Genomic DNA, 25847 nt, shown 5'->3' with positions numbered 1-25847 from the left:
CTTTAGTTTGAAAAATTTGTGAAGTGTTTCATTATTGCAAGTTTCTTTCCCTAATAGGATATCTGTTAGATGGACTGATTTTGTGCTTTATGTAAATAATGCCTCTTCCATTTGCATTTATTCCTTAGCAATGATGAGCAATTCCCTTGAGCAGTACTTTTTCGAGTTGTATCACTGTGTATCTGTGTTCAAGCCAAGCTTGCAGTCTTCCCCATTTGCTTTATATTCATTCATGCTTACGATTGGACTGCTCCCATCTATCAAAATACGAGCTTAACTATGCAAGCTTATGTATAATAGCACCTAAATCTTATTATGTAACAGTCTTTGCATAGACTAGATGGTAAAGAATTGAAATATTGATGTTTCAATTTGAACATATATGTATTTTCTCTTTTACAGAATATTTTTGATGACAGATGATACAAAATCATAGAATCATTTAGGTTGAAAAAGACCCTTAAGATCATCGAGTCCAACCATTCAGCTAACACTACCAAGTATGCCACTAAACCATGTCCCTCAGTGCCACATCTGCAGGTCTTTTTAATACCTCCAGGGATGGTGACTCAATGATGTCCCTGCTTTATTTAAATACCTGCTTGTACTTCATGGTAAACTTTAAACTTTAAGAACTACTTTTAAAAAAGCCCCTATTCTAATCCAATGGATTTTTAGAGGGAAGTGGAAGGAATATTGACCTTACATGGCCATATATTAAAGTCTCTGATTTACTTTTTAAATTTAGACTACAGTTCCTAAAGGGAAGGACTTAGACCTGTAGAGCACAGGTGTATTACAAGCCATGGTAAATTACTATAGGAAAAATTGTGGAGAATAATGGGAAAGAATGTTTTATTGTAAAAATAAAGAAGGAGGGAGTGCAATGGGAGAAAGAAGAAAACACATGGAAATTATATATTATATATAAAATATATATTTTACCGACTTCATATTATTCTGTCATGCCATACTGATAGCATAGAGAGAGATCTATGAGATAGTGAAAATACATAGCATTGGTTTAATGACTGGTTTCGTAGATGTAAAATAAAGCACACCCATTACCACAGTATTTTATGTTTGTGTAAATGTCTCATCATCAGACACTGGAGCAGTTTCCGTAGATCTGTATTCTAGCTCTGTAACAGGTGTGATCTATGTTATTACCAGGAAATGAACATATAGGCATAAAGTGAATTTACACATTGAAACATTTAAGAGTTAAATAATCCTAATGTTGTTTGTTGCTCTCAAGCCAAGAGTTTGCAAACATATGTCCATACAGCATATACGGATGACGCACATTAGATGTCAGCAGAAGGACGAGCATGTGGGCTCATTCCATGAAACAGTCATTAAAGATCATTGACCACCTACAGATCAAACCACATTTTTTTCTGTTTCTTCTCTCTTCCTTACATGGGTGTATGGTATATATGTCAGGTAAACCTAGAGACTACAGACTTCTGATTCACTTCAGTTGTTCTCCCAGATTAACTCCAGCTTGTTCTTTCCCTGCAAGAAAAGGAAGCATGGAAACAACCTACCATTGCACTAGCTTCTTCTGAGAGAAGAACATAATTCACAAGCAGTGGTGTTGTGGAAGACATGAGTTGTATAGATTTTTTGCTGACTGCACCAGCTCTCTTGTTCACATGTAACACTGAAGGACTTGCAGTGTTTTATCTGGCAGGATTATATTAATTCAGAAATTTAGAACTGATCTTTCTAGAGTATTTATGGAATTTTGCTTAATCATTGCTTGTGTCATAGTTTGTCAGCTTTTGGGTTTCAATAATCACTTTTTCAACTGCCTTCTTCAGACAGTTATGATTAATGGTAGGACAAGGGATAATGGGTTCAAACTTAAAAAGGGGAGATTTAGGTTAGATATATGGAAGTTTGAAAATAAATTCTAGTGGTGTCTGAAATAGAAACAAAAAATACTTGTGATAGGAAATTATTTTTATAAGAACAAATGATAATTTCCTATCCTGCCAAAATCTTATCATGCATTTGTTTGATAAATATATATAGTCAGTATTTCAATATTCCCTGTCATGTCAGATGTCCTTTAAGGTTTTGTCCTAGTAAAAATGTTAGACACAGTTACACTCACGTAGCTTTTATTACAATCTTTCAAAACTTCAATTTATACCTATGTTGAAGTTAGATTAGATAAAATCACAATTTAGTTCCAACTTGATAATTTTAAGTCCAGCAAGGTTTGCCTACAGTTAGAAACATAGAATCAAAGAATGGTTTGGGTTGGAATGGACCTTAAGGTCCTTTCCCTTCCATTGGCAGGGACACCTTTCAGTAGACCAGGTTGCTTAAAGCCCCGTCCAGCCTGTCCTGCAACAGTTCCAGAGATGGGGCAGCCACAGCTTCTCTGGGCAACCTATGCCAGCACCTCATCACCCTCAAAGTGAACAATTTCTAATCTAAATCTTCCCTCTTTCAGTTTAAATCCATTCCCCCTTGTCTTGTTACTTGATGCTTCTATAAAAAGTCCCTCTCCAGATTTCTTGTAGGCCCCCTTTAGGTATTGGAAGACTGCTCTAAGGTCTGCCTGGAGCCTTCTCTTCTCCAGGCTGAACAACCCCACCTCTCTTAGCCTGTCTTCATAGGACAGAACCACATTATTAAGAAAGCAGTATCTCTCTAATAAAGCTTTTTGTTTAGTCCTGCTACTGGAGTAACTTTGCAAAGTGAAGTCAACTTACAATGAAGCACGGAATTTTATGGGGTTGATTTTTTCTATCACTGTGGTACAGCACCATTAATCATAGAATAGTTAAGGTTGGAAAGGACCTTAAGATCATCAAGTTCCAACCCCCCTGCCATGGGCAGGGACACCTCGCCCTAAACCATATTACCCAAGGCCTCATCCAACCTAGCCTTGAACACTGCCAGGGATGAAGCATTCACAACCTCCCTGGACAACCTGTTCCAGTCCCTCCCTACCCTAACAGGAAAGAACTTCTTCCTTACATCCAATCTAAACTTCCCCTGTTTAAGTTTGAACCCATTACCCCTTGTCTTACCACTACAGTCCCTAATGAAGAGTCCCTCCCCAGCATCCCTATATGCCCCCTTCAGATACTGGAAGGCTGCTATGAGGTCTCCACGCAGCCTTCTCTTCTCCAGGCTGAACAGCCCCAGCTTTCTCAGCTTATCTTCATATGGGAGGTGCTCCAGTCCCCTGATCATTCATTAAGTTAATATATGAACGATCAGAAATAACAAGGATAGCAGGAAGGTGCTGGTTTTAATTTGTGATGATAATATAAAGACATACTTTTTTTTTTTTGGTTTTGATGCAGGCTATGCAGTTACTTCATATGGAAAAAATCAGGTCCATGGGTGATGGATTAGCATCATCCCTTTCCTCATTCAAGACAGAATTTTGATCTCCATTTTCAACAGGCTTACTTAGTACATTTGGAGGCTTAGCATGCATTTTCTTCAAGTGTTCAGCAATTGTAATTCTTGTACCTGTGTAATTCAGTGTTGTATTACATCTCTCTCTTTCATTGAAAAAGCCTTCAAAGTCATTATAAGACACCTTCATATCAACAATAAGTCTTTTTGTAATTTTGAAAATTAGATTGCTATGTAATGGACAGCTGCTAATATGTACCTTGAAACGTTTCACTTTATTAATGATTCTTGATGTCTTGTTTTCTTGCTATTTGGATTTAGCTCCTCTTTCACTCAGGTATATTGGTGTCCCTAAGCCTTTCTGGGCCACAGCTGGAGAAAGTGGTGATTGACAGGACCCTGGTGGGGAAGCTCATCTCCGACACCATCAGTGATGGTAATTACAGCCACGTGCAAATCAATTGCCTACATTAACAATAGAGTAGAGAAACAGTATGTCAACAGGTAGACTAATTATTGCCACTGGGGACTTGCAAACACAACAAGTAATTGCATGTAATGCCTTAGTTACAACCCTCAGGACTAAGAACACTTTAAGAATAATATTTAACATCAAAGTTTTCAGGCTTGTCAAATGCTGAATGAGTTTCTAAAATTCAGTTTCTTACACATTATAATCAGTGTGAACATGCCATTTGAACTTGTCATGCTTATTTCATAAGTGGGAAAATGGGACAGAATCAAACATTAGCCAAGATTAACCATGGGTAGTTATTATTAAAGTATTTACTTATTAAAATAGGCTGAATACCATTAGTTGCATACAGGTGTTCTGATTTGGTTTCTAGATTTCCAGAATCTCACTGTTGTTATTAACTAGTGACTGCTAAAAATAAAGTTCTAATTTAACGAGGAAGAAAACTTAGGAAAATGTACCTTTTTTCATCAGCTTAATAATGCAAGTATAGCTTTTTCAGTGTATCTCTAAAGGGCTCCACTGAGAATTAAACCTGGTATCTTGGCATATGCATGATCCAGAATATGGAATTTCAGTGAGCACCAAATTATATGGGCATTATCTTCCAAATTCTTAACAAATAAACACAAATGGTGTGCTTTTAATAAGAATACATGCTATCTTAACTTTGATCTTTAATTATTTATTTTCTTCAGGCATCTATTGAATGTGGACCTGGTTATTTAAGCAACCTACAATAGTGTGTCCCTCTGATGTTATCAATGTTTTGTAGTCTTGAAGATTAATGCAATGATTTTAGTAGAATCTTTATTATAAAAAAGTTTAACCCTAACCTCATTTTTTTATCAACTAATAGCATAGAACACATTTGATGTCTCGACTCCTCTTTTTCACTCTTCACCTGAATTACTAAACTATTCATTCCATCTCAGGCTTTTCTGCTCTTTGTTTCCAGAGGGAAGATTTCATACTTTCAGGTGACAAAATCATAGAATCATAGAATAGTTAGGGTTGGAAAGGACCTTAAGATCATCAAGTTCCAACCCCCTGCCATGGGCAGGGATACCTCACACTGAACCATCTCACCCAAGGCTTCGTCCTACCTGGCCTTGAGCATCAGCAGGGATGGAGCATTCACAGCTTCCCTGGGCAACCCATTCCAGTGCCTCACCACCCTAACAGGAAAGAGGCTAAGTTTGTACCCAAATTGAAGTTGGGTTTTGGACTTAGGATACTCCATCTTTTAAAAAATATAATAAATGCATAATTAAATTATACTTACTTTGCCTTACATTGGCTTAATGTGTCATAAAAATACTAACTAAGAAAGCTTATAACTAAAACAATAATAAATCAAATATGCTTTCCTACAGTTATACCACTTAAACTGTCATAAATAATGCTACAGAATGGCTTGTCCTTATTTTCACTTATTCAGTAATTTCTTAAATTATTAATAAGTTTTCTATGTTTGGTAATACCCATGTCTGAAGGTGAAATAGGACTGCTTCCATTCAGCCACCCAGCAACCCAAGCCAACCCCCAACACCAGTCATTGCAATCCATTTTTTGTTTTCATAAACAACAAAAGAAGATACTTTTGTTACCCATGCAAATAGTGTTCAAAATACAGATTTTTAAGCTGAACTATCCTTATGTGAGAAGCACAACAAAATGTGATCCTAGAATAAATTAAGTTTAATCTAATATAATTTCACATCTTTCCAAATCTATGTTGGGATTAGGGTTGTGATTATAAAGTTAGCCATAAGAAATTCAATATTTAATACAAAAAGTCCATATAAACATAGTAGTTCTTAGTTTAATGATTGTGTATATGTAGAAATGGGTAAGGATTACAATCTGCCAAAATGACTTATGAAATGTAATTCTAACTTGAGTAGCATGTCCTGTTAATATTTGGAATAAAGATCAGTTTGTGTGTACAAGATACATAATTATGATTGAATTTATAATTCTGTCTCTAATAAAGTCATCCTGATTTTTATTATAATGGGCAATATTTTTATGATTATTTTTATGATTTTTTTATGTGCAATGTTAAAAAATAATTTAATTAGAAATTATAGAAAAATTGTTTTCCTAAAAGAAACAGTATTTCTCGTTTTCTAAATTATTTTGTGGCACTGAGGTGTTGCAGTACTAGTATTTGGAATGTTAACTACACTGCCTGCCTCTTTAGGGTAATCTGATTCTGCATCATATGTGTCCTCTCTGAATAATGGTCTAACTATTCCCGTAGCTGCATTCATGTTGATCTGGTCTCCACTCCTGCCCAGGACAACCATGGATACTGAAAATCAAGGCAGTGCTAGTCTCATTCGCACCTGCCCAGGGATCTTTGAATCCTGCTTTCTTCCTTTCAACCAAAACCAATTTCAGAAGCAGCTGAGGTGTGCTGTAGGTCATCTCTAATGTAAACTATGTCTGTGAGGATAGGAAAATATTTTAGCTGTACATATTGAGAATACCATACTCAGTGGCTTTGGATTTTCATGTGTGTTTAGGATCTCAGTTAACTTCTAACTCACCATCTCAGACACTTTGTCACTATTTCTTTTATTATTTTTTCCTTTTTAAGCTAGTGTTAGTGTTACATTTCAGAGGTAATTATTTGGCTCTAAACTTTACTCTTTAGCATTTGCATACTAGAATCTCAGAGCTGTGCCAGTACATGACTATTAGAAATTGCAACTGGTTGTAAAGCAGTCTAAATCAAAGCAAAGCTGAGTAGCAAGTTTTCAATGCTAGTATGTTAAGACTAAACTGTCAGTCTACTCAAGGATATGTAAAATACATTTGAGAATCTAGGATATTAGTCACAAATGCTTTTGTGTTTGTTTTGCAGGGTTGGTTGTTTTTAAATCCGGTTCCACTTCACTTGACATTTTCCTTTCAGCAGAGCTTTCTCAATTTGCTTTCTAAAAGGGCTTGCTAGCTGTACTTAAACCTAATTCTCATTAACAAGTCTTCAATGACCTAGTGCTAGTAGCCCTGACGACTCACTTCATTCTCAGACATCTCTTTAAATGCAGACCTAATATTGCTTGCATAAAATGCAGGCATAATACTGCCTGAATAACTGGATAACACTTGGGAAAAAATCTTAGATAATATTGTCTAATTAATTTTCACTGTCAAATTGGTTAATCACTTTTATATTGAACTCGTTTGGTCTAGCACCCTCTTATGATAACAGCGGGGATTCCACTGCAGTTTTCCACACTCCAAGGGAGTCTGTTCCATCTTGGTTTCCTGCATTGTTTGGATACCCCCATGTGAAGTTTTCAGAAAACTCATAACCCCTCTGAAGTATAATCCTGCATGTAATAGCCTCCTCGGTGTCTGCAACAGCATCTGGAACCTTATGATGTCAAAAAAACAGATACCTCTCAAATACTAATTTGCATTTATCATCCTTAACAGAAGTTACGCTGTATGTGATGAATTTCTGACATACTGGGGGTTTTTACCATAAAGAGAAGAAGAAAAAAAAAACCAAACAAACAAAACAGTGAAAGCTGAACTGAGATGAAAATTAACGCGGAAGGGCATAAAACATATATTTGAATGTAGTGGTAACTTGATACGAGATAATTTATTCATGTTTATGTAATCGGAGTACTCCCTAGGCTTTATTTCTCATTTCCAGGAAGGTCCTGGCAGGATGACACATTGATGCCTTTTAGGAGATTACAGAGGCTTCAGTGTAATATTTAAGACATTGTCTTGAAAAAATTGCTTTTTGCAGTGTCTCAGTGGAGGGTTCAGTAATTTGGTTTGCTACTAGAAATAGGTATTACACTGGTGACAATTTTTATTTGTTTTTCAGCGGTTCTTACAGACAGTTTCATCATCTTGTCATTCGAGGACCATAACCAACTCTGTTTTATTCAGTTTACAAAGAAAATGGATTCTCCTGATGTAAACAAAAGACTGGAAAAACTCTCTTGTTTGGACTTCAAGGTATTGCTGTCAATGGTGACTGTAAATACTGCAGTAACTTTAGATTGCAAACCCTCCTGTAACTGACGAGAACAGCTTAAATTCTAAAAATGGCAGGTATTGAAAAGTAAAGAAAAATTACATGGCATTCTGAGTTAATGAGTTAAAATACTGTTCCAAGAGGGATCCAATTTTCTACTGTATTTAGGTTAAGGGCTCAGACACACTGTTGAGTTACCCCTGCTTAACAGATTACCTTGTGTCAGTTGAGCAGCAGTAACTGACCTTTTGCACATTCTCAGCATCTAACAAGCATGAGGCAAAATCTGTAATGGTAAACCTCAGTGTAAAAGATTTAAGCTAATGTGTTTTACCTCTTGTTTGCTGTGGGCTAAAAACACATACATGGTCAATTACTATGGCTCAGCTGATACACGTGAACTCATGAAGCTATGATAATTCAGTCATCTGTATGAGCTCCAAGACTGTTGTAATTCTTTGCAGAAATCTTAATTTTCCCTCTAGTTACAATAATCATATTGTTGTGAGAGTTGGTTTTACAATTAAGCCACTGAGCGAGGACTCAAGGTAGAGAAGCTGACTTTTTCACCTCTGACAAACTCTGTATGTGACCTTAGGCAAGTGACTTGGTGTGTCTGTATCTCAATTCAGTATTTACAGTGAAGATTAAAATACTTCTTTTTTCCAGCCCTTTATGTGTAGGTGTCAGTCACAGCAGTAGCTGAAAAACACTCTAGAGATAGCTGAGCTGCCTTTAAACTACCTAGTTTGGATCTCAGTAGACCCAGCTTGTCTCAAGCTGAATTACACTGTGTCTTGGATGGTTTGGGCTGTGTAGACATAACTTATTTTGACCATAAATTCTTTGGCATCAGGGCAGTGGCTTGGCACTATGGTAATATGAAAAAAATACTTGGCCAAAGGCAATTAACTTTTGAACAAGCAGGGTAGCAAAGGAGCTGCATCCAATTCACTGCAAGAATGAAGAAGAGACAAGCCTTCACCCAGGAAAGTTAGAAAGATGTAGTGAGCTAGAGAGTTCGTATTTATTTCATCCTGGATAAATGTTAAGGAAAACAATCTTGTGCTAGAAAATAGCAAATATTTTTCCCTTGACAACCCCTCAGTAATTTGCTTCCTTACATATGGGAGTTTGCATCTGCAAGGCAAGCTTTTTTTAAGGATGTGTTTCATTTAAGTTTTGCCATAATACATTTTAACTTGCTTGGTAGAAATACTTTCTGCTAGGATGAATATCTAATACATTTTCCAGGCTGTTTCAGTTCAGGGCCTCTTTTCAGCAATGACTTGTGTTTGCGAGATTGATCCAACCTCTATAACGTGGATTTGAGACAGTTCACTGTTCACCAGGAACTGAGCTGATACGTAGTTTACTTTAAAATGATGTGCGCTTGTGCCTGGTCTGTGGTGTTTGTTAAGGTTGTGCTTTAGAAGCAAGTATGGTCTGTGGTGTGGGTTGGTTTTTTAATAGCACTAAACTTCATTGAAGAAGCCGTGGTGAATTGGAGACTGCCTTCATCATTTAACTGTGAGGGCCATAGCTTCTTAATTTATGTAGGAAAATTCTTTTTCTAAGGAAACATTTTCATTCTGAGAATTGCTGGGCACATTTTGGATCTAATGGTTATGGCACTTTTGCTTGGGAAAGAAGGAAATCCTAATCCATAGAAAACTCTCTGCCCTAGGAAACCAGAAATATCTGCTGCACTCCTTAATAGGGTTGTAATGTTCAGTTCTTTGCTGACACAGCTGAGCTTCTCAAAATGCCTCTATGTTCAATGTAAACTTTGCTTTCTCTTGAAATCAGTGGGAATCACTGTGGATTATTTCTTTGCCAGCCAAAAAAATGCATTTGCATTTCTTAATTGAATGTTCCTTTGTGTGTAGTTAGGCAGCTAAATAAATTTTTTATTATCTTCAAAACTGCACAAGTGTGTGCCAGCAGAAAGTATTATTCACTACTGCAATAATATTATGTCAGCTCTCTGCACTGGAGTTCTTCCTGGCTAGTTTTGGTCAAACTTGTAAGCTAAAAGAACAGACACAATCAACACTAGTGTTGTTATCAATAGTAACAAAAGAAGCAAAAGATGGTCGTCAATTACAAATGTGCAAATTGTAAGTGCTCTCTTTAGGAAAAAATGGTTCCTTAGGGGTTTTGGTGTTTTTTTCTTCCAAGAGAAATTTAATTAAAAACTAACTTGCACTGGTATAGAACTGCCACAGGATTGGAATCTGTAGCTAAGATTCAGGAAATTTGGGTGTAGCCTTCATTTCTGCCTCTGACTTTTTGTGTAGTTCTGAAAGTGTATGTAGTATTTGCGTTTAAATTCCCATTTCTAAAATAAGGAAAATGTTTGCTTACAATCATAGCCAGTGATATAATTAAATTTCTGTCATATTAGCATTATAAATTCTTTGGTACCTGCACAGAGCAACTCCACATTGTGATGTGTCCAACCTCATGGTGGACAAAATTGTCAGGGAATGCCAGGCAGTACTGGACTGCCAGTATGCTGTTATTAATAAGAACAGGTCAACCATGCTTTTCTCCTCACAGTTTGTTATCCAAAAGCTGGGGTTTTTTTTATACAATATGTACCTAAATGGAAGAATCATTTTCTCTGTTTTTGTCCTTTCTAAAAGATACCACCTTGGATTTTATTTACACTTTGAAAAAATAAAGGAAGACTTAGAATTGCTACAGTCTTGAAGACCAGCAAAATATGAAAATAACTGTTTTCCTTTGCCTTTTCTTAGTGGCATTAGTCCATGTTTGAAAGTGCCTTATCTAATGCAAGACATAAAGTTTTATGAAAGATTTTTGGCTGTTTTTACATGTGAAATTGTTATGAGCAATTAACACTGCAATACAAGATTAGTTAATATCTGTGGAAGATTTTGTGGTTTTCCACCCTAATAAATTTGGTGTCTTGTCACCAAATCAACTATATATAGTTCTAACTGAAGGATCAGCTACCTGTTAACTTTGATGTATGTTTTATCTTTACAATTCTACGTATTTTGACAAGTAAGCCACAGAATATTCTGAAAATACTGACCTTTTGCAAGTTTTTCCCATCTGTGTTTTTTTAATCCATTTCAATTTACTGAAGGAGGAGGCAGTACAAGGAGTTAAATGTTTACCATGAGAGAACAACATTGGTAATTACTTTGATTTCAGTTCCTTTTGATGTGTATTCAGGGGATGAAGAGGTCAATAATATTATGACCATGCAAATAGAAAAGGGTTCTTTTTGACCATATAAAAAACAGCAAAGGATTATTAAAGCATTAACCTTGATTTTAATGGCCTTGGTTGAGTGGTGAGATCACAATTTGGATGAGCCTGATTATTTACTAAATACAATACATAAATGCAACGGGTTCTTAACACCCATTGCACTCTGGCATTATCGCATTACTGCCATCCTTTGTTGCCTTGCAGACAGGAATATGAAAGCAATCTGTCATGTAGTGAGACTGGCTCCAGAAGCATTTCTCTGATAAGAAGACCCCCTGCCCTTTGCTAGTGTCTGGTCCAGTAGGCTTAGCCATGCGCTTAATCCCCAGAAAGTGGTTCGATTATTGCTGACCAGCAATGGCAAGATAGTTTTTTTTTTTCCCCTAGCTATCAACCTTCCATTAATTCCTTAAGCAGAAATGCAGTGCAATCTATATTTCCTTGGCATGTGTCACCCAGATGGTGCACTGCTCATGTTTTCAAATAACCATGCTCCAAAATAACAGAGTTTGAATAATAAATTCCACAAATCCTTCCTGAGAAAGAGGCACAATTCTCAAGAGCTGCATAAACTTTACGCATGATGCTGTAGCTCATCCACATTATGCAGAAGAGTATATATTCTCTTGCAAAGCCGATGTTTGTATCTGGATTCCTTAATTTAAGGAGGAAAAAGAAAGATATATGTTTGCTCAAATACTGTAGAATATATTTAATATTTGATTATGTCTTAGACATTAGCCTTAGCTCCCTGGTCAGCTTTGCAGAACTTGTCATTTAATATGGCTAAGCTTAAATCCTGTGTGTAGGTCGATGCTGTCAAGCAACCATGACTGTACATTTTGGTATTGATTGGAGTCATTGCAGTAAATTCCTTCTTAACTCACATTCCTTTCCTTCCCAATCCCCTCCCCATAGATAAAAGTGTGAGCATGTCTTTTTCTGTCTGAAGGGATATTTTTTACATTTACAGACAGCCTATATAAATGTATATGTATGCAGCCCTCTGTGTATAAATACATTCACTTCCACACATCCAAACTAAATGCTCCCAATTGCTCCTACTATGCTATTTTATCACCTCAAATATTTTCTGCATTTTTTCTTCCATCAGATTTCTTATATTGATATACTTGGACCAGAAGGTAGAAGGATGAAACGTCACCTAGCAATAAACTGTATGCAAGATACCGTCATTTGCTGGTGGTCAGCAACTAATGAAGGAGCATGGCCTTGGTCTCCTATTTCCTGTGAGAGGGACAGAGCCAACCTATTGCTATTAGGCTGTGCCCATGGCAAACTGGAGGTAAAGTGCTGAACTCGTTACATGATTTTTCAGATTTGCTAAAGAAATTTGACTTAAATGCATAATCAGGTAGATATAAAGAACAGATATATCAAAAACATAAGAAAGATCAGCCATCATAATCTTAAAAGCAAAGGTTTGTAATTTAATGAAAAAGTACTTCAGTTAGTATGTTTGCTATTTTCACATCAAAACTGTCAATCTGAGACATGTAGAAAGGAAGTTAAGTCTTTATAATGGAATATCTAATGGAACTGCTAACACTGAAAATAGAAATGTGGAAGTATCACTAGAAAGCTCTAATCTGAGTTACAACTGTGGCTGTTACATGATTGTCTAATGCAGTTACTTTACGTTGTATGCAGTGTTAACTGATAGGCATTTCACATCTATTTTAAGTGTTCTGTTATAAAATTTTTAGATACACCAAGATGCTGCTTAAATTGTTGCTATGAGTACTGATGAAATCAGGGACCAATTTTTTTCTTGAAGAAAAAGTTAAAATTCCCCATCTACAGGTGGGAATGTGAGCTACAAGTTAGAACTAGGCAACAAGATGACCCTCCTCCTGACACTGGCTTAGATTACAGTTTTAAGCAGAAGTCTCCATTTAATCTGTTTAATTTTTATTTTATTTATTTAAGAATATTTTAATCCGGTTTCTTATAGGAGCTAAAAACTCTGAAAAGAGCTGGAGCCTGAACTTAAAATGTAAAAGCTGTTCTGAGCTATCATATTGTATAGGTGCTTCTGTATTTGGAGTTTTATTGTCAGTTTATCTTAAGACACCACTAATTTGGACTAAAAAGGCACTCACTGTGGGAGAAGAGCACAAACCCGAGTATCAGCTGTAGAATAGCTGTTCTGGAGTAGCTATTACAGGATATTTCCCTGTAGGGAAAAGCCCTAAGTAACACTTTAAAATAAGCTGCTCTTACAAACAACATCCTGTTCTTTTTAATTAGGAAAGATATAAATGTTTTAATGTCTTGGAATTGTTACTTTGATAACTAATACTAATTTCAGTGAGGGTATTTTTCCCTTGAGATTTTCTATATACTGAAAGCAAAAAAGAAGAGGCAGTTGAGACAGCTTTTCTTTCTTATTTCAGTCATTAGTCACTGTAGAATTTAAGTTTAAATTACCTCCGGTTCTGCCTTCTTTACTTCTTTTCAATTGACCTCTCTCCACTAGCGGTCATCTTTGACTCATCTCTCTCCTCTGCCTGATACACACCTGCAGTTCTCAATTTCCCCTGCAGCTATGCCCAATCACATATAAAAATTACTCTGGTAGCTAAAATGTGTGTCTGTTCCTTGTAAGCTTTTTCAGCCTAGTCTCTATGCCAGTTTGATGCCATGAAAGTTTATCCTACTAACATTTCAGATCTTGCTTCTTACTGTGATTTCCATATGCCCAGGTTCTGACAGCAACATTCCCTTGGCTTTTGTTTCCTTCCCACATATTCCAGAAAGCTCCCTAATGTCAAACAGAGCAGTTTGCAATCTCTATTTTCCAAGAGGTTTTCTAGACACTCATTTTGTCTAAGAAATTAATGGAAAGAAATTAATAGAAACCACCCTGTTAGTTTAAAGCTTTCCCTGTTTCATTTTTATATATTACAGAGAGATTTCCAAGTTACAGCAGTGTTGTGCATCTTTCAATAGACAGTTCTGGTTTAGACTCTTGAATTGCTCAGGGCTGAGGCATAGTGTAGTCGCAAGCACATCACTGGTGCTTAACAGTAATGTTAATAAGCATTTACTGAGGCTTTAGGCCTAAACTCATAACGCTTTTAATTTAGCCTATATTGTAATATGTATATATAAGAAAATTATTTTTAAAAGCAGAACTGCCAAATTTAACTGTTTGGTTGCTTTCCTTTTTCTGATTCTTGCCTGTACTTGTCTGTTTTAATTCTCAGATCTTCAAATGAAATTTATTTTTCTCTATTTGTCAGTAAAATACTAAGCACTGTGCCAGGGCTATGGAAAACTTAGTCATACATAGATAACAAACTGTCTTGCTGGTTGTCAGTTAGTCTGTTCCATGTCCATGAGATCTTGGATGCTCAGCGGGCTGCTGTGTAAGGCTTAAGACACTGTGCCTCTACACTTCTCCTATGTATCCATGAAATGTTACCTGTGGTAGTGTTTGGTTGTGTTTTTCTCCTTGATTTCTCTAGGGCTCCTTATACAAATAGTTAAATTTCTGTGCATGGATAGGGGATGTCATAACCCAGCAGCTCTAGAAGGAGGATCAATCCCCAGTCTGTAATTAGCCAAGGTATATTTTTCCCCTACAGTGTCTTGGAGGGGAACTAACTTAACTTTAACTTCTGAGGGTCATTTGATAGTGTAAATCTGAGCAAAAGTGTCAGCATTTCTGGAGAGGTTCTTAACAGTTACTCCATAGATCAGATACCACAAAAATGCAGTGTTTCTAAGCATGCTTATTTGCCTGTCTTTGGCTCTATTCCCTTACCATTTGTAGTGTTCCTCAGGTATAGACCTGGCATAAAAACATGAAATGCCATTGTTACGCATTAAAAAAAATAATCATATTTATCATATTTGACCAATAATATGAATTTTCTCCCAGTAAATTATTGTTGTCAACAGAAGAAGTGTAAGAAGCATGAGCTCATTCAGTTTGGAGCATTTATCAAAAACAAGTGTAGTAAAATGGTACCACCAGTATTTTACTTGAAAATAGTAGTATTGCTTGGCTAAAACAGCATTATTATCTAGAATTAAGAGAAAAGCAGGAATTGCTGCATGTCTAGCCCATAAAAAGCTGTTTGGCATATTAGGCTTATAAAAAAGGAAACCAAGCCCAAGGAAATGAATGGGTGCTGCCCACAGCTGTTCTACAGCACTTCGGTGCTGACCTACAGAACCACAACAGGTCAGCCAGCTACTGACGCTCTTCTTGTGGCAGAGCAAAGGTAAATGAGGCTCTTAGGTGATGCTGCTTCATGGAGGACTTTTCTGAGTTATATTTGCTGCCCACCAGAAGAGTGCTTATTAGAATGAAGACTGGAATAGCTCTGGGACAAAGCAACTCAACCCCTCATCATGATAATATCCTGTAACTACGCATTCTGCATTGGAATGATTCATGTTACACATACCATGATTGGCTACTGTGTACTTAAGCAGGTTTTCAGCTTAATTGAGGAAATACATTTTATATTTTAAATACACTATAAATTTTATTTGAATTTTGTTGTGTGGCTTTATTCTTTAACATTTGCTACTATTAAGGCTAAAGGTAGACATTTTTCCTCTAAAACCAGAAAGAACTTTTTTCCTTGCAAATCTTGACTTGGTTTACTACATTTTTTTTTTTTTAAGATCAGTGTTTACTATGTTGAATGCTCTAAGATTTGATAAGGAATCGTCACTTGAAGAAATAAAAATGTTTTTAACATTTGACTTTAGCGTGCAATGTACATTTATATACATGCGTACACGTTGCTGCAGGAGTGTTGGTCTAACCTTTTTCTGCTTTCCTGCATGCATTGGTTTCCTCCAGTAAACTTGTCCTTTCTCCAATTTATTTATTTAAATATTGGAGGTTTGTATGTTTTTTCTTTGTTAAAGTACCAATGATCAAGGATGTTATGTGAATTGTCACCCTGCAGAGATAATGCTGGTAATTTGATTTCAAAACTGGAAGAGGAATCTTCCAGAAATCATTTCAAACAATTTGCTATGAATAAATAGGATCTGATGTGAAATCATTCTTGGATTAAATGCTTTGATAGAAAGTTGTGTTAAAATCAACATGAACTTTATTCTTCAAATGTAAATTAACAGGCGGCGATGATGCCAGGGCTTAGTTATTGTAGTACTTTCATTTGTCTTTGCCATGTTTATTTTCACTCTGTTTAGTGCTGGTAAGAATCACTGAAATTATACTTCAATCTTGTGGAAAAAAATAACTTGCCTGAGAGAGAATACTATTTTTCTTTCTCCCAAGAGCTAATGTTTAGTAGTTATTGCTTCCACATTGTGCCTCAAACTTGTGAAATAAACACAGCAGATCTTTTATGAGTGAGCTATCCTACAATTACTGTAACACTCAGAAAAACATCTACCGTGTGTGACTGAATAGCTGAAATATCTCTCACACACAGATCACAAAGAATGTAAAATGCTTCATGTCACATTGGGTTAAAAGTCCAATGAATAATATGGGATAAAGATGATGATGATAAATTTTAAAAGAAAAGAAGAAATGCTGACTGAAGATCAGTCAGTAAGTTTGCACGTGGGCAGTAAATACAATGCAGCCAAGTAAGTAACCTAGAGTAGAATTTTTATTGTAGAAATGTTTTAAAATAGGATTTTTTTTTTATTCCATCTTCACAGTGCTACACTTAAAGCAATTTTATTAGTGTGTACTACACTTCCCACTCTATGTTTCTAATTAAAGTGTTTGTTGTTGTTTAGAGCCTCACCCTGTGAAATTAAATAAGCATTTTTCTAACATCCATAAAATAAATCAAAGATTTTTCTCATCTGAAAGACACACAATTCAGTCACAGCAAGCTTATTTCTCTGTTTCTTTTGTTTTCTTTTTTTTTATCTGCTGGTAAGCCAATTTTCTGCTTAAGAACTATTGGTTAAAACTCTTACTTGTTTTGATATGTGGACTTTATCCTTTCCCAGCACTCTATGCAAAATACTTCAATTTTAAGTGTTCAAAGGTTTTTGCTGAGAAGAGTGATACTGCCCACATGAGCTTGTGCTATTTTTTCTTTCAAACAAAATGAAAGAAAGTATTTTAACTAGCATAATTCAGACCCTTATTATGCAGATTAACAGATTTCTTTACTTGGACTGTTACAATTTCTGACTCTAGGATTTGAGAACTTGGCGCGTATTGTATCTCTCCCACTGCTGATTAGCTGATGCAGAGCACAGGCCAGTAATGCAAGGGGAAAAACAATATAAATGTGCAGTAGTGGTGCATGACTGCCACATTAATAAGGGAAATATACATGAATTATGTTAAAAATATTTAAAGACATTTACTATGTTTTTGTAGCATACGTCACAAAACTTACAGGGACTTTTAATTTTTTTTATTATTGCTTGATTTATTACTTTACAGAAAGTAATTGGTTTTACTTCATGCAAAGTACTTCCAGAATTCTCTGCTTGAAACCCAAGGCTAAGCGCTTAGTCCAAGATTTATGGAAAGCACTTAATACTGAACAGATTATACACCCCACCATGTGATATTTCAGCTTTGTCTTTTAACATTCCTGGTCCTGTCCCCTCCTCCGCAAATCCTCCTGTTGTCCTACCCGCTTCTGAGGAAACTCCTCCAGCTTTTACCTCCCAATTCCCCAAGTGAATGTTTTGTTAAATTAAAGATAAATTGCTATTTTAACATTCCCCTTTTGGATTCCAGAGATCTATTGCTCACCGGCAAGGAATCCCAGTGGATTCCTTTTAAAGAACTGCTAAAGCACTATTTACTAGCACAAGGCTACTTACCAGATAGAAAAACAACTGGCAGGTAATGAAGTACTATCTTCTTGGGAAGAAAAAAAAAGATGGTTTGACTGTTAGACTTCTTATCTTTAAAAAGTATTATCTTAGTCTTATTAACATGTTTCTGTAGTTGTATGTCTCTCTGCTTTACTTTTACAGTTATCAGCATGAAAAATTAATAATGAAAGTAATTTCTGACAGAGAAACTCAAATCTTCCCTCTGAGATGAAAAAGAACATCCATTTTTTTTCCCCTTCAGAGTGCCAAATACCAGTTACACTCAGCAAAACTGGAAACCAGAACAAAGAGGTCTCTCGGCTTGGTACTCTTCCTCCAAGAGGCACATGAGGCCACTAATGCATGAGAAAAAACTTATCTGTTCCAATCTAAGGAGAAATGTTTCTCTCATTTTCAGCCAGAATATGAACAGTAGTGTCTAGAAAAGATTCCTTTAAGCCTAATTTGTTTAAACAGTATGTGAAAAATTGTGTTTTGAAATGCGGCAAATTGTCTTTCTCTCCTCACAGGAACTTTTTCCTAGCTTAGTATTGCATTATATACAACAACCAGCCCAACCCTAGACCTCATTTCAAGGATTTGCTGTCAAAATTAAGTGAAGCTAGGAAGCTTCTCATCCCAAGTCTCGTTAAATTAGCATTCCAAAATATAAGGTTTTACTTTCTTTTAAATTCAAAGTAGTGAGCAACATTTTGTCCCACTTTTGCTCTAACAAGGCAGAACAAAATTATTAATCGGATTCAGTTTGCTTGCTGACTCTCAAACAGTCAGAAGACAACACTGATTTTTCTGTAGGTATTTCCATTGCTGTTTTCCAGCAGTCACTCCTATGGAGTTGTAAAATCCATGTTTCACATGTTTTCTTCTGTATTGTCTTAACTTTCAAGGCCAGTCTCTCTTCAGAATTTAGTAGTGCTTTCAGTCTTTTATCTCTCAATGGCTTGATTATTGTGTGGATCTTCATGACTTTCTTGTAGTTTGTGAGAAGATGTCCAGAGAGGAACACTGGTTTTGGATCAAAATATGTAGATGAATTGTGCATTGAAATCTGCCACAGGAAGACAGAAACCTGAGTCCCAGAGGGCCTCAAGGCTCATTTCACTGAAGTTATGGAAGCTTTGAAGACTTGCTTGGGCAAGATTTCTGTTTCACATATTTGAAAGGCAGCTACATGGGTCTCCATACATACTCTTAGGGAAAACTGAAGAACAAGCAATAACACTTCACCTTGTCTTTATTTGGGGTTAGAGAGCTCTGTGGTCACAGTAATCCTTTGTCCACAATGACCTCTTTTGTAGGTTTCCTTGCAATTCCTATGTGCTTTAAGACGCTAATAAACTGTATATTTGAGCAGTTCTAGCATCAGCACAGTAGCCACTGCACATTTTGTGGGCATAAATGACTAGTTGCAGAGGCTAAGTCACTAATGAGGGAATGGTCGAGGTGAGGAAATGTTTTTCAAACTCTACCATAATTTAATCTTTTCTTTCCTCTTTGGTATATATTTTCATTGTTGACTACTCTGTTGAAACTGGTTTTCACAGGCTGGATGCATTGGCATGTATTATATTGCATGTATTACATGCTTTTGCATCAAGGGGTTCTTTGTATGTCTCTAACTTAAAGTAGCAAAGACTTGTATTAACCAGCAGCTGGTTTGCAGCCACAGAACTGCGATAATCCTTTTTTCTCTCTTTTGAATGAGAAACCCTTTAGCTGACAAAATTGTCAGAAGAAAACAGCCTAATCAGTCTGATCAGGATTCCGAATAACGTGTTTATAGATTCATCAGTTGCTTCTGAAGATGTAATGGGTGGTATGACAAACAAAAATCTCAATTTCTTATTCTCCCTCTTTACAGGATGAAAGCCTAAATTATGTGTTCAGTTGGTCTTGTGATCTGTGAAAATCAAACTTAAACTGCTTTAACGTCATGTGTGCATTTCTGTTTTCAACCTGAAATTTCCAAGTTTCCTCCCTCACCCTCTCTCTGCCTTTTAATCACATTTGTTACCCCTTTCGGTGTATATACTACTTGCATACCACCTGGATTCAAAAGAAGGAGCTTCCAGAATTAGCGGCAGGTCAGCAACTTCAGTTTGCAGTGCGAAGAATGCTGTGGGTATACCTGAGGGTGGGGTTTGGCTCAGTTTGACATTTTCCTTTCACTCTTTATTTCTGCATGAACAAATACGAGCAAGTTTCTGACTGACTTCTACTACTCTCGTTTTTCTAGAGACATTGGTTTTCTCTTTCTTTCAAAGAAACATCTTTTCATAAGCTATTTGCAACTTGTTTACAGCTGGTATTTATCCTACAATTTCCCTGCTCAAATCCTTTATAGCACCTCTCACTCAAATCCTTATATTGAAGGACATGAATCTTCATTGGTTTCACTGTTGCCTCTATCACTCTATGGTACTTCCCATGTTTCCACACTTCAAATTCTTGCTCTTTGCCAGCTGCTGTCTTTGTATGATATTCTGCCTCTCTGTTCTTCTTCCAGTTCATTCAACCTTCAAGTACCTGTAAATGGTCCCCCTTTTTTGCTATCACAGACTCGTTTATTCTGCATCTAAAGCTATATGGCACTGAAGAACATCTACCACCTACTCATTTGGCAGTGTATAGTATACATTGTTTAAACATGCTATTGTTTCTTCCACTACAATGTAGTAGTTTCTGTTACCGTGGGCTAGAGTAAATGATCAGAAAGCCTCTACATGTGATGCTCAAAGTAACCTATTATAAATTTTTCCATAAAATTTATAACCTATTGTAAATTTTTCCAGAACACTTCCAGAAGATTTCTCCCCAACCCACTTGTAAATAATCAGATATTATTTTCTATCAGTCAGTTGCTGATTTCTCCTTTTATCAGCACTGTTAGGACCATTGCATCATTTATCCTCTATTCTGCTAAACTATTATATACTCTGGACAAACAAATCTAGCTCAAACTGTATTGCAGGGTTTTTTTCATCAAAGGAATTAACCTTTTAAGAGTTAAGACCGTAGATTTTACAACTCTAATTTCTAAAATGCTTGTTTGCTTTTGCTTACTGACCCATGAGAAAGCGTATTTGCGGCAGTCTATTTTTAAATCATCAAAGTAAGAATACATTGTTAAAAATGACTAAAAATGATTTGGATTTTTTTTAGGTTCTGAGTTATGTGCGTACAGAATGGGATCCGCTCGATGCAAGCTTCAGCACTAATCAGCCTTATCAAGTTTACACAGTGGAGCACTCCGTCTCCGTAGACAAAGAGCCCATGGCTGACAGTTGCATCTACAAGTGTGTTAGGAGCAAAATGCAGTGTGTGACAGTTACCAGAATACCACTCCGATCCAAGGCCATCAGCTGTTGCAGAGATGTTACAGAAGACAAACTAGTCCTGGGTTGTGAAGATTCATCAGTAATTCTGTATGAAGCCTACAACCAAGTGACTCTGTTAGCCCAAGCAGAACTGCTGCCTGCTTTAATAACCTACCACCCTTCCGGAGCCATATTTATGGTTGGCAGCTCTCAAGGGGAGCTCCAACTTTTTGACACGGCACTGTCCCCAATTAAAATTCAGCTCTTGGCACAAGACTATTCACCTGAGGCAACTCTGCAATTCAGTAAACACTTTGACGTACCTAGCAGCCTCATCCAGATCCAGTGGGCTGCTCCTCAAGTTGCCCCTGCCAGCACTGACAGCACAAATATTCACGATCTTTTGTTAGTTAGATTTGACAAAGGACCCTTAGGAGTACTTCACTTTAAACTCGGTAAGTTATTGAGCACATCTATTGAACCTTGAGCTCTCAAGATATCTCAAGATCTGTAGATGTTTCCTCACAAGAAACATCTATATCAAAAGCACCCTCATTTTAGATATATGGGAACATAGCTTTACAAGCACATAGTTCCAACGATATCTGAAGATATGAACCAAGGAGATCATTATGTTTCATGATTACTTAGTATCTTTTCAAATGAGGTCTGACAGAATAAGACATTTCACACAAGAAAGAAGGTTTTCATAAACTTCATAAAAGTCTCTAATTTCATTTGCCAGGGGCTGTGAATAAAAGAAGTATTAATACTAATTTTAGAATTTATATAGCACTTCTTATCTTAGGTGTAAAGAGACTTTGAAAGAGTAAAACTGTAACTATCTTCATTTTACAAACAGAGTAAGAAGAAACAGTAAATGAAAGCTAAAAGGCTTTCCAAGAGTTACACAATGCGTCAGTGGCTGAACTAAGAATAAAACCCCTGCAGTTGCTCATCAGTGAGAACTGTATTCATTCCATTCAAGTCAGGCAAGTTACAGTGGTGCAAACCCACTGTGAGAGCTAAAAAAAAACAATCATGCTTAAATCTTCTGACTACCAAGGCAGTGTTTCAGCAGGGCAGACAGCCATGTCGAATATACTCATCCTGGAAAATTTCAACATTTTGCTCATTGTCTGCCCAAGGAAACAGGATTGCCTTTGTAGATCTTTACAGGAGGGTTTTTATGATTCTTTTGTATAAAGCTATCGAGATTAGGAAGAAGGTTTTAAAAAAAAAACCAAAACCCTAAGTGACAGAAAGGTTTGAAAACCTACTTTATTTCATTACTTACTGGGATGTGCATGTACTTTTTTGGGGGGAAAAATCCTGTCTAAAAGCATTGCCAACCTAAATATTTGAAAGACTGCATTTAAAAACTTAAAAAAGTATGCCACTGCAAACAAGTAAATTCATATAATAGGGTGTTAGAAACAAAAATATTGGATTAACTTAGAGTTGTATAGTTTTAAAAAAGCCAGTGCAGATTATTACTGTTATAAAAAAAAAGGTTAAAAATAACTATTTATAACTTATCATTTATTTTGAAATAATTTAGTTGCATTATGTTCAATGACAGATTTAATCATTGAACAGTACCCGCAGAACTTGATGGTTTTGTGCACGTTGGCCATTAAAAAAACAACTCTAAATTACCTCTTACCTGTCAAGCAGAAGGCACTCTACACATCTACCTTGCTTTTCTTTAGTCCTCCCTTGTGGGGTTTTCTCACAACAGCTTCCAGAAAGCACAGCTTTCCCCTTGCTATCTTTAGCACATTTATGTTCTTAGGAAGGCAAGCAGGCTCTCAGTGCAGGGATTTAGAGGCCTTTCCTGCTAATTGCCAGCTTGTAAACTTAATTGGACTGTCTCCCTGGGCACCGTTCCTAAATCAATTAGGCAGTGAGTTGGCTGTCACCTCTTTTTCCCAAGCAGGTTGCCTGGAAGCGCACCACCCAGGAGAAGTCAAGCATCCAAATGGGAAGATGTTGACCTCTACAGCTGAAAGTTATCACATTTTAAAATTCATTCTGTATAATTACTGTAAAATCTCTTCCAGGAGGAGGGCAAAGCTCTCTTTCTCTCCCTCCCTTCCTCTTTGTAGTCCACTGTGCAAAAATCTGCTGTTCTCTATTGCATCCTGGTTTTCAGCTTTACCCCTCTTCTTCTCAGTTTTCCACATGATCAAGTTAATGCTGTGTTGATTAGTCAGCCCCTCTTCCCAACCTCAGTGGTTTTTAGTTCTCTGCTATTTGAGAAATAACGCAAATATAAATTATATGGAAAATTTAGGGATCCATGACAGCAAAACCCAGTCAGGCATTCAGGGCTGAAATAAAATCCATAATTAACTCATGGCTTGGAATTCTTTCCCATAAAAGTCTGTTAAAAAACTATGTCAGTGTGACTAGGCAAATATGTTTTTAACTTCCAACTGACATATGATTTTGGACAAGTTCTGTGAATTGTGCTGTCTAGCCAGATTTATTTCAGGAAAAGATTCCTATTAAATTCACCCTCAAACATGAATGGCAGATATTTTTGGAGTCCAATGGCAAACTCATTTTCAAAAGCACTGTGGCTTCTTGTCATTGATGTCAACCCAGATCTTGGATAATGCAAACTTGGTACTGGTGCCGGTGGTTCAGCAAAAGACATTTATAATATAATACTATATTTAATTAGCATGCAAATAAGTACGTTCAGCTTCACTTAGTGATTAATATGAAGGTTACTCAACTCGTGTAATACTTTAAAACACTAAACATTTAGGAAGAATAAAGTCTACCATAACAGTTAGATACTATCACACATGCACAGGTTAAATACAGGGCTATGACATATTATAATGTTCATAGGCTTTAATACATGCAAATGTAAAGTGAAATACAATAGACAACCATGTCTTTTCTTTAATGACTCTAAAAATCTCAAGTATTTCTCCGTTACAAAAAATAAATAGATAAGCTTTTTTGGCCAAACTTGTATATATGTTTTCCTCTACGTTTTTTTTTCTTTTCCCATTCTTATTTTACATCATAAACAATATATACAACTACATTTATGAAAGTTTTGTGAGGTATGTTTTCTATATGTCAGATCTGCTTTTCTCTGTTGTTAGACATTTCCCCCCAGCTTCAGTATCAGTAATGAAATTCAGTGTGTTCCCTTTATTTATTTTTTGTTTTGCTTAAAATTGGTTTTGACAAACAACATTGCAATATAAATTGACAAAACCATGACATTATGTTTTTATTTAAAGTGAGGGGAATGGTAAATGTATTCTGGTCTCTCTTAAATACCTGAAGCAGTAGTGACAAAGAATACCCTAACACAGTGACCCAAAGCAAGCAACAATTCCTAAAGTGCCATGTGACCCCTATGTCACATGATCATTTGGCTACTCAGAGACAATAAATAACATTACTATCTGCAGCTTTTCAGTCACATTTTCTGTTCAGAAGCCAAGATCTGCAAGTCAAGAAACATAAACAGTCTTTTAATTCTGCTTTTCAGAGATAGAATGCTGTAGCTAAATCACGCTTTCGTGGAGTGACCAGTGTATTGTTCGGGTTTTGCCCCATTATGGCAAGTTTGGGTTTGGTTTCATATGCAATTGTAATTCAGAGGTCTCTAGATGTTGATGTCTTTCATGATATCCCCTCACAGAAGAAATGCTTCGCTCAAGAGAATCTTGCCAAGGTAGAAGTTCTAGAGCAATTTCAATGCAGAGAGTAAATGAGTAACTTGCTGCTGTAAACTTGTATGTTTGTGTGACACAAATGCTATTTTTTAGTGTCGCCAGTAGTACTTCCTACAGGAGGGAGCTGCTACGAATATTAATTTATTTTCTCCAATATAATAATGGTAAACTGGGAATAAGCTTTTTCTACCATGTTTTAAACAAACTTCTTTATATGATTCTGTCACCAGTGGATACTGGCTGTGTTCACTCAACCTTGATCTATGAAGGTCACTGATGTTTTTTTCTGCTGTCCAAAGCAGCCTCAGTATAAATATGCTAACATGATAAGGAGCATTCTGACATAAAAATTTAATACTGAAATCTGTTAAACCTTCTAATTATAGCCAACAGCAATTATTTTTAACTGTGCTGAAAAGTAGTCATCTGTGTTTTATGTAACACTATCTTTGGTTTTAATATTTCTTGTAAAAGGTGTGTTCACAAGAGGGCAGCTGGGCCTTGTGGAAATTATCCACCAGTATATTCGTTACGATGAGATACATGAGGCAATTAATGTCCTGAACACCATGAACTGGAACACGATGGGTCGTCAGTGCTACATGTGCTTGAGTGCCATTGTTAATCACCTTCTTAAACAAAAGCTTACACCAGCCAGAGAAGGTAAGAGACTGATTATATTTTTAATGTATTTTTGTGGTGTCTTTGTAATTCATATGTGGATTATAACTATATGTTTATTGCTGTATAAAGAAGATAATAGCGAGAATCCAGTCAGCCAGAATATGTACTTCAGAATCAAATATAATATGTAGACAAGTCATTTCAATAAAATCTGGATTAGTGTGTTGATCACATTTTAGTTTGTGTCAATA

General features: G+C 36.3%; 1 protein-coding gene across 6 annotated transcripts in view; it reads left to right on the top strand.

Moving 5' to 3' along the window:
* WDPCP (WD repeat containing planar cell polarity effector) overlaps nt 1-25847 on the top strand; it is a 158294-nt gene that overhangs the window by 62805 nt on the left and 69642 nt on the right. For 5 of the 6 annotated variants that reach the window (XM_061356205.1, XM_061356201.1, XM_061356204.1 and 2 more), the window contains exons 8-12: nt 3709-3823; nt 7719-7852; nt 12232-12423; nt 21111-21720; nt 25447-25635. In XM_061356205.1, the coding sequence (XP_061212189.1) occupies nt 3709-3823; nt 7719-7852; nt 12232-12423; nt 21111-21720; nt 25447-25635 (1240 nt within the window). The remainder of the gene's footprint in view (nt 1-3708; nt 3824-7718; nt 7853-12231; nt 12424-21110; nt 21721-25446; nt 25636-25847) is intronic. The other variant, XM_061356206.1, reaches the window with a different exon arrangement.

Source organism: Neopsephotus bourkii, unplaced genomic scaffold (assembly GCF_033783945.1).
Source record: "Neopsephotus bourkii isolate Nb327-2 ecotype Australia unplaced genomic scaffold, CSIRO-AGI_Nbou_v1 NB_845, whole genome shotgun sequence".
NCBI classification, from domain to species: domain Eukaryota; kingdom Metazoa; phylum Chordata; class Aves; order Psittaciformes; family Psittacidae; genus Neopsephotus; species Neopsephotus bourkii.
Note: the sequence above shows the minus strand (reverse complement) of the source record. Positions and strands in the feature narration are given on the sequence as shown.